Source organism: Teleopsis dalmanni, chromosome 2 (assembly GCF_002237135.1).
Source record: "Teleopsis dalmanni isolate 2A chromosome 2, ASM223713v2, whole genome shotgun sequence".
Lineage (NCBI taxonomy): Eukaryota > Metazoa > Arthropoda > Insecta > Diptera > Diopsidae > Teleopsis > Teleopsis dalmanni.
In genome coordinates, this window is record NC_051847.1 from 29,759,534 (window position 1) to 29,769,181 (window position 9,648).

A 9,648-nucleotide genomic window follows, 5' to 3' on the forward strand; every position below is an offset into this window, starting at 1 on the left:
TAAATTCGTTACAAAATATTTCAAAAACACGTTTCAGTTTTTATTTTAGCAAATAAGGATGGGAATGGTAATCCAAAGGAGAGAAACGCTTAATTGAGCCCACACGGGAGAAAATATGTATATTTACTCTGACAGAAACTTAGCACTCGTAACACTAAGCTCACCTTGAGTGACTTCAAAACTATTGTGGGAATGCCTTCAACTTCTCAAAGATCTTGCTGAAAGGAAAAAGGTCCACTTAATATGGATTCCAGAAGAACGGCCTCATCCTATATTGTCCCAAGACCATTCTGCGGCCTTCATGGAGCATCTTTAAGCTTATATGGTAATTAATGAATGGCTGAAAAAAGCAGGTTGGACTGATTGGGATAATGTGATTGCCTGCAGACAAGCTAATGCTGAGCTACTAATGCTGAACAGAAAAGGCATTCGATTTGTCACAGGGTTTTTCACTGAACATTGCGAAGTTAAAAAACATCTATCGAATCCAGATATTACAATGGACGATAGCTACAGACTTTGTCACGAAGAAGAGGAAACAGCAGTACATATTCTATGTCACTGTTATAGTTTCGCCAGACTCAGACTTCGATACTTATCAACTGTCTATCCACTTATAACGGAAATAGGCAACATTTCTGCAAGGGACAAAATGGCATTTTTAATTGCTACCCAGTGAAACAAAACTGGGCTTGTCACAATAATCCTCAAAGTATGGAGTGACATGGTAACATACTGTCCAATAGATTTTTAAATCTAATCTAATCTCACCGTAATTCATGAAATGCACCAACTGCAGAATTACCATATTTTATCATCTCAACAGTTAAATTAATACATTTATGTCTGTTTGCTCTAATATCAATAACGTATGTTAATGTTAACTGATTACCTTCAAAAAGTAATGATTGGAGCATACTATACCAGATTAATTAATAAATTGCATCCTCTATTTAATTAAATAGTTATTTATTAAATCTAAGCAAGTGTCCTAAAAGTTAAAAATTTAACTCAAATGAAAAAACGTTATCTCCATTTTCACTTTGACTTTAAATATTTTGCATTTTATATATTTTTATTTTTGCATTTTATATATGCATTTTATAAGTTTCCTTTATTTATTAATAATAAAATGTGCGATAAAAAATTCTACAGTAAAAATCCAAATACTTAAAATTATTAGTAATATATATGTAATCCACACCCATTGCAAGTCTTCAATTTTTAATGAGCCTCCATACACCTTCGGATTGCTTTTATCTGTAAATGAAACTCTATCGGCCATTACCATATCATAAAAATTTGCATGAAACCAGTTATCGATTAATCCGTAAGCGCGTACATCCAATATAAGATTTTCAACAGCTGGTCTATATAACGAATGCTTCTGCAATGTAAACCCATAGTAAGTAGTACTCATAAAACAGGCTTCCCACGAAAAAACAAACAGCTTCCGTGAAAAAAATTTTTGTTGTTGCTCATAAACCATCCATAGGATATTAGGTATTGGATAAGCGTACTTAACAAACAAATCATTGCGTTTCTGATGGAAGTCAGCATAAGAAGTTGAGACAAAATGTAAAGAGTATTCACTGTATAAGTTTTGTGTACTTATATAGAATATAAGCTCCTCTTCGCTGACAAGAATTGGAAGTTTTGCTTCAGAAGCATCCTTAAATGTCATTAGCTGACGCTCTTTTGGAGGCTGCGTTAACATAGTCTGTAAGTAAGCCTGTAGATGGCTACTTATATATAAACCAGATAAGGATAGCAATATGTATACTAGTTTAAGCGTAATATTTGCATTGGGCAACATGTTAAAGGTTTGACCCAATAAACCACGCAATGTGACATCATTAAGTATAAATTCGAATATGTGACATTGATAATGTTTTCGTTTATATCGAAGAATGGTCAACTTTAATTGGTGTAGCATGAGAAAAAGTGTGAAAGCAAAATAAATTATCACACAGATGACGACGAACTTAAGATTAAATATATATAAATAGATATCTTTCAAATGTACATCCTTTGCTGTTGGAATCATTAAACATGAATGGACAAACTCGAATGGATAAGTAAAATAGTGGAAGTCACTTACATTTGTAATGGGTAGAATACTGGCTGGCATATCCAAGGTTCCATTTTTTGTTGCCGCAAGTAAATCACCATAAAAAATGATTTCTCCACCTTTTACTGGTCGTGCATATTTCAGTGTAGCATTTAATTTCCAAGCGAGTGTGAGCATGAATTTCCCGACATAACCAATTAACACCTGTTGACCCAATTTATTCCTGTGCACTATTGTTCTTGGTTCTAACTGGTCTGGTAGTGTTATTATACTAGTACCATGTAAGTTTTTAAATTTATTTGGAAAATAATCTGCTGAAGCGTTTACACTTTCTTTTACTATATGGAAATTCGGATATGCCCAGAATGTGTAGAACTCAGATTTATAACTGGAGTCTCCAATGAAAGCAAAAACGTTAAACATTTTATGATTATAAAAGAAACTTAGTATGTTTTCAACTAATTTAAATGAGTACTTTTCTGAAGCTGTAGACACATAGATCATTGTTTTCGTTTCTCGCATACTATGTAATGTTTGTACTAACAGATTTAACGTACTTATGCTGAGGTTCTTGTTCCAGAAGACAACTGCTATGAGGTTACTGTAGATTGTAGGCTTTATTTGGGAGCTTGTACGTAAATCGTCTATTATAACTGGTATGGTCAGATTTCCAATTAATTTAGATAGCGAACAAGTTGAAGAGGTTTTTAGATATATTGTTTCAAAATTATATTTAGATAATATATCTAAAAGAATTTCATAAACAGCTGTCCGATGGTTAATTTGAAACTCCGCACGTATTGTTGTCAATGTAAGATGGTTGTCCTTAAGTATAACATTAGTTGTAAATATCGATAAATAAGTTAGGCAGATGCTATAGAACTTAATAAACATTTTCCAAAAATACTAAGACTGCACTTTAAATGTTTGAACGCAATAAATTAACTTTTTCTGAGTCAATCCTTCCGATGAATAAACTCTGTAAAAATAAATCGCTTATATTGAAATTTATTTTCATAACTTTTTACTTTAATATTGAAATACATTTCAAACGAACAATTAAAAAAAACAGTTAAATAAAAACACTATTATGTACATACATAGCAATAAAAAATATTTCGATTTGATGAAAAAGTGGCTATTGTTATAATTCATGGGCGTTTATATGTTACCTTATAAAGCATTACCGTACCGTTTATTTGGACACGGTACATTTGCTGGTAAGGGCAAGTTCTTACTATTATTATCTATATCTATAAATAATCTGTGTAGTAGCCAATAAAACGTATTTTCTACAGTTTTATGGATTAAATTTTTGTTTTAATTTGTTTTAATATTATATTATTATACAATACCTTTACTACTCTTTTGAAAAAATTATGTATGTATATATATATATATCTATAACCTAAATGACATCGATCGATATAACAATATATCTACAAATGTTGTCAACTTAGATGCACAGTAATTGAGGTAATCAAATGAGTGCGTTAAATATAATTTTATAAATGAAAATAAATAAATTAAATATAAATCTAAGCAGTTGTTCAAAAAAGTAAGTACACGAATGAATGAAGTTAATTTTTCATGCAGGATCTCTATAAGACTTCATATAATCTATAAAGACACTTGTATAATCTATATGTCAAAAAGTTATATATATATAAGAGATATATGAAATTACTTTCCATGTGACCTCGTCTTATTACAGGTAGTTAACACATTCAATAATTTAAGATATGTGTCTCCAACGTCACTAAAAGTAGATGAGGCTTTCAATAACTCATACGAAAACAAAAGTGTATTGATACATTCCACTGAAGATTTACGAAGTATTTTGAAGTAATTACAGTCTTTAAGAAAAAGTGATGTTAAAGATTGTAATTATAAAATGAAACCATTGACATGGAGAACAGTTCTTTCCTCAAATAGTGAAATATTTCTAAATTTTGTTTTTAAACAATGATAAAATTATAAACTTCATTTTGTTAATTTATTGTATTATGGACAATCTTTTTAAAATCACATTATATTGTGGATTTGTCTTTGAAAATAGCCTAATGTATCGTCAATCATTAACACATTAGTGGTATGTCTGATTTAAATGGACTAAAAAATCGTCTCATTACTTGAGTCTATATTACACTAGAATTATCGCAACATTACTTGAAGATAGGATCTCCAAATTGTTTTTCGTCTTATTTCAACTTATGATAAAGTCTTGTCTCTTGTTTTAAGGCATACTTTCAATGTATTGTAAAATTTTGTTCTAATGTTGTACTTGTCTCCTGATCTGTGCAACACTATTTTCGATATTGATGTCCTCTAGTCCTACTTTCTTTAACACATTAGCAATCGAAGAAAGCATCTGTCTTCATCTGTCTGGCAATATAACCTGCACGTTTGGCAGGTTACTTATAGGCTCTATAACTGGAATCGTGAAAATGACGGTTATGGAGAGGAATGATGGAAATAGTTAAATGCAAGGATTTGAAGTATAATGAACGATATTGAGGAGAGTTGTACTGAATTATGGATTTCAAGTCATATAGCAGGGTACTAGGTTGGAGAACGTCGGGAGTAATGCGAATGATTTGTGCTTTAGCGTTAAGCAGAGAGGTATTACTTTTATGTCCGCACATTTTCCTGGAGTTTTGTTAATTTGTTGTGAAAGTTATATGTTATTAATAAAAACTCTTGCTGTGTTTATATTAGAACGAAATGATAATTTAATTAATTAATTATATATATTTATTTTTAATTGTTAAATTTCTATACTATACTGTTTGTAGAGGCATTATTTGTTGCATATTCTTTCTAATGTATAAAACCTAATCTAGGAACGTAATACTGTGAAAGTCATGCCAATGTTACTCTACGATTCGCACAGATGACGATGACGATGACGATTCATCTAGTTAAATTGTTATTATTTAGAACTTAACACATTTATCTAAACTTTTTTAAACAAAACAATAAAAACTTACTACTTAAAAATAAACCCATTTTGTATAATATTTTTAAATGAGTAGAGCTTTTCTGACAGCAATTTCAAGAAAAAATAGCATATACTTAATTGAATTAAAACATGAAAATAGATGTAACTTCAGCTTTGCCGAATTATTAATACTCTTCATACGAAAGTTTATATTGCGTATCAATTATTCTTTCTTTTCTTTTCAAAGTTATTTAACTTTATATTTACATTGAATTTTTAGCATATTTCAGATTATACCAGTGATTTCAGTTATACCAATCGTGTTATGGCATGAAACTGTTCCGATTACGGTTCATGAAGATTTCCAGAAAGTAAGCTTAAAGCATATCGGATGTGGCCTCGAGAGTAATAAGCAGATATGAAAGTGAACGAAAGGATTTTTCTGTACGCCTTTCAACTTCACGTTCGTGTTGTTATTATGATCATAACAATAGGACTGACTTCGAAGACGTATATTGTGAAAAAAAGAATGATATGAAGAGTAGCAATAAATGATATAACGCTAAACTTCTGTTAGGTTTCTATGAAGATATAATGAGCTAAATATTTATCTGAACCAAATTGGACTCAAATATATCAATATCTGCTGATGTGAAACGGATGTTAAAACAACTAAGTATCAATTAAAATAATAGGAGTTAGGATAGTAGAGGACAAAGTCCCAATAATATGTAATTAAATAAGCAATGATTTAAAAAAGACTACAATAAAAGCAATTATTTAATTGACGTTGAAGTAATTTTCATTTTAAGACAATTAAAAAGCTATGTAAATTACGTTTTTATTTTATTTTAATACAATAAGTTATTAAAAATAAAACTATTTAATTGGTGTTGTACATATAAATAGTGACAGTCAAGTTTACAACCTATAACGAACAGTAGAGACACCATGATAGACTTAATAAAAATTCTTGTGTGTTTTATATGCGGCAGCTTCCTGCTTATTTATTTGGCGTTACGGAAGCAATATTCATATTTTAAGGACCGCGGTGTATTGCACGATAAACCAGTGTTTTTTTTCGGAAATCTTAAGAAATTTTATCGCACCAAAACATTGTATGATATTGTCCAAGAATATTATATGAAATTCAAGAAAAAAGCACGATTCGTTGGATTTTATTTCTTTCTCAGCAAAACGATTATACTGCTCGATCCCGATTTAATTCAGCATATATGTGTTAAGGATTTTGCAAATTTTCCAGGTCGGGGAACGTATTATAATAAAAAAGATGATCCAATTTCTGCTGTCATGCTGTTTTTAGAAGGAGAGCACTGGAAAAATTTACGAACAAAATTAACTCCAACTTTCACATCAGGAAAAATAAAAAGTATGTTTACCACTGTCGTCGATGTAGCTGATCAATTAATCAATGTTTTGGAAGATGAGCGAAAGTCTGCAGATATGAATATAGGAATTGATTTTGCAGATCTTATGTCACGCTATACAACAGATGTTATTGGAAGTGTTGCTTTCGGTTTAGAGTGCAATAGATTAAAGGAACCAACAAGTAAATTTAGTAAAACTTGTGAAAAAATTGGTTATTTTAAACACAGTATGCCTGTGGTTTCGCTTATGAACACTTTTCCAAATTTAGCACGAAAATTCAGAATGAAACTGTTTCCAAAAGAAATTTCAGACTTCTTCTTTCAAATTGTTCGTGACACTGTAGAATATCGAGAGAAAACGGGTATACAACGAAAAGATTATCTTAATATATTAATGGAGTTAAGAAAATCAGAGACATCAGATGCTTTAACAATGGAAGAGATGACTGCACAGACATTTTTACTTTTTGTAGCAGGTTTTGAAACAAGTTCAAGTGTAATGAGTTTTTGTTTATACGAACTGGCTTTAAATCCAGACATTCAAGAGAAGGCTCGGACGGAAATGAATGAAGTTATGGCTCAGCATGATGGCAAACTTACTTATGAAGCAGTTAAAGAAATGAAGTATTTACTTCACTGTATGTACGGTATGTACCATAAACACTACATGTACTAAACTGAATGTTGAAACTAATATATTTTTATATTTTTTTATCAGAAACAACGCGTAAGTATTCAGTTGTACCGGTTATCGTACGCAAAGCTGCCAAGGACTATATTTTACCAAATACAAATCATGTCATTGAAAAAGGAACTACAGTTGTTTTGCCAATTGATGCCTTACATTATGATCCAGACATATATCCAAGTCCTCAACGTTTCGATCCCAACCGATTTTCGACAGAAGAAATTGCAAAACGTCATCCAATGGCATATATGGGTTTCGGCAAAGGACCACGAGCTTGTATTGGTTACAGATTTGCCTATATGCAAATTATAATTGGTTTATATATGATGCTTAAAAACTATCGATTTTCTCCCACCAAAGAAACACAAATACCTATGAAATATAAATTGAATAAACACTTTCGTGATGCTGAAAGAGGAGTGTATTTGAAAATAGAAAAATTGTGAAAGATGTGTGAAATGTTGACATTTGTTTATGACAAAATACTAGTATCATAGAAAATAATAGTAATAAAAAAGATTAACAAATAATAATTTGTGGTTACTTATCCGAATTACATAGTCGGGTGAAAATATTCTTCACACATTTCCACTTTGTCCGTCCATTCTCCAATCTCATACATGAATTGCGGTTACTGACACTTGATTTTAATATTCTGTCATTATATAAGATTTTTCTTTCTGCTGCCTTTCTATTGTTGTCATGATCATAACAAAAGGTCTGATGATGGACCTTACATCAATTAGTTGGACTTTTGTTATTCTGTACTCCTGCAAAGATTTGGACTCAAATTGATCACTATCTGCTGCTGTGAAGCGAATTTTAAAAACGTTTAATGATAAATTAAGATGATAGGAACATTTCTAGATGACCAGAGTCCTTATAATATGTATTTTCTGCTTTATTGAAATAATTTTTCAAACTTCTTATATACGAAAAAAATAGTTTAAAGTACGTGTGTTATTAATAAATTTTTTAATTCTTTGGATAAGTCACTAGTTCGCTACAGCCAGCACTCACGGAACCAATCTTTTAATATACCAAAATAATAATAATAAAAAGAATTTAAATAAAACTTGTGAAAATCAAATCTTCATCCACCAATTTCTACTCTTATAAATGCATAAAGAATAATAATATGTAAAAATATGTATTTGCATTTATTTTATTATGTAAGATATAACTATGGTAAATACATAAATGAGTTCTTTTTATTACTATACGCTTTAGTGTATAATTTCCGATTAAATTTACGCTTCTGCATGTATATCCAAGTTATTTTTTCAAAGTATATCCAAACAAAGAGATGACAGCACCAAAAATATACAAAATTCATACCTTTATCAAATCATACCAACCTAATGGTTGAGCCCATTTTACTGGTTCACTTATATCCTCTAAACTTGTAAGATTTTGCCTAACCATATCGTAAAAATTAAAGGATGTCCAATAATTTATTAACCCGCTTGCGTGTAAGCGCTGTATATGCTCAGCAAACACATTACGATAGGGTAAATATTTACGAGCCGGTATACTAAGATCAATGAATTTGAGGAAACACATATTATCGGCATAGTAAAAAACGTTGTTTTCGTAAGTCATTTGTCTTTCATGAAACACCTGCCAACGTGTACGAGATACTGGGTAGGCATAACTCGTATTCATTGATTCACGCAATTTCACAAAGTCTCGGTAAGTTTCCTCAAATCTTAATAATTTTTTAATTGTTCTGTTTAATGTAAACATATTGAACTCCAAACGTGATAAAGAAATCTTAAAGTCTACATCTTCCAAGTCCTTGAAAGTTTTCATTGTGGTGTCTTTTGGTGGATGTGTAAGAAGCGATTGTAAATTTGCTTGATAGCCTGTATTAACAATTAAACTGTAATAGCAAAGAAGTGCACAAATTAATTTGGTTTTTAAATTCAATTTACTGGGCAGCGTAAATGATTGTCCAAGTACACCTCTAATACTTTTATCATTCAAAAATATATCCAAGTAAGAAATCTTGTTTCGACTTTGATGCATACTGCACAGAAACAGTAAAGCAAATATTAATACTATAATTGGTGTAATAGCTCTGAGACCCCACGGAATAATATCCGTAAAAATATCACACGTTCGTCTATAGCTTGGCAATGGTATCATTAAGCAGTAGTCTTCTACGTTATAAGAAGCTGTATAAAGCGGTAATTCATTTGGAAATTTTATAAGTTTCCTTTATTTATTAATAATAAAATGTGCGATAAAAAATTCTACAGTAAAAATCCAAATACTTAAAATTATTAGTAATATATATGTAATCCACACCCATTGCAAGTCTTCAATTTTTAATGAGCCTCCATACACCTTCGGATTGCTTTTATCTGTAAATGAAACTCTATCGGCCATTACCATATCATAAAAATTTGCATGAAACCAGTTATCGATTAATCCGTAAGCGCGTACATCCAATATAAGATTTTCAACAGCTGGTCTATATAACGAATGCTCCTGCAATGTAAACCCATAGTAAGTAGTACTCATAAAACAGGCTTCCCACGAAAAAACAAACAGCTTC

The 9,648-nt window shown here is 30.7% G+C and overlaps 2 protein-coding genes across 2 annotated transcripts; one reads left to right on the top strand and one right to left on the bottom strand.

The window, feature by feature from the left end:
- The first annotated feature begins 5,952 nt into the window (after window positions 1–5,952).
- On the top strand, window positions 5,953–7,663 carry LOC119681318 (probable cytochrome P450 6a13). The gene is made up of 2 exons (XM_038094476.1): window positions 5,953–7,047; window positions 7,119–7,663. The coding sequence occupies exons 1-2, from the start codon at window positions 5,964–5,966 to the stop codon at window positions 7,532–7,534; spliced, it is 1,500 nt and encodes a 499-aa protein (XP_037950404.1). The 5' UTR covers window positions 5,953–5,963; the 3' UTR covers window positions 7,535–7,663.
- A 757-nt stretch (window positions 7,664–8,420) lies between these two features.
- Window positions 8,421–9,116, bottom strand: LOC119674209. The gene has a single exon (XM_038085336.1). It carries the CDS (start codon window positions 9,114–9,116, stop codon window positions 8,421–8,423), a length of 696 nt encoding a protein of 231 aa, XP_037941264.1.
- Between the last annotated feature and the right edge of the window lie 532 nt (window positions 9,117–9,648).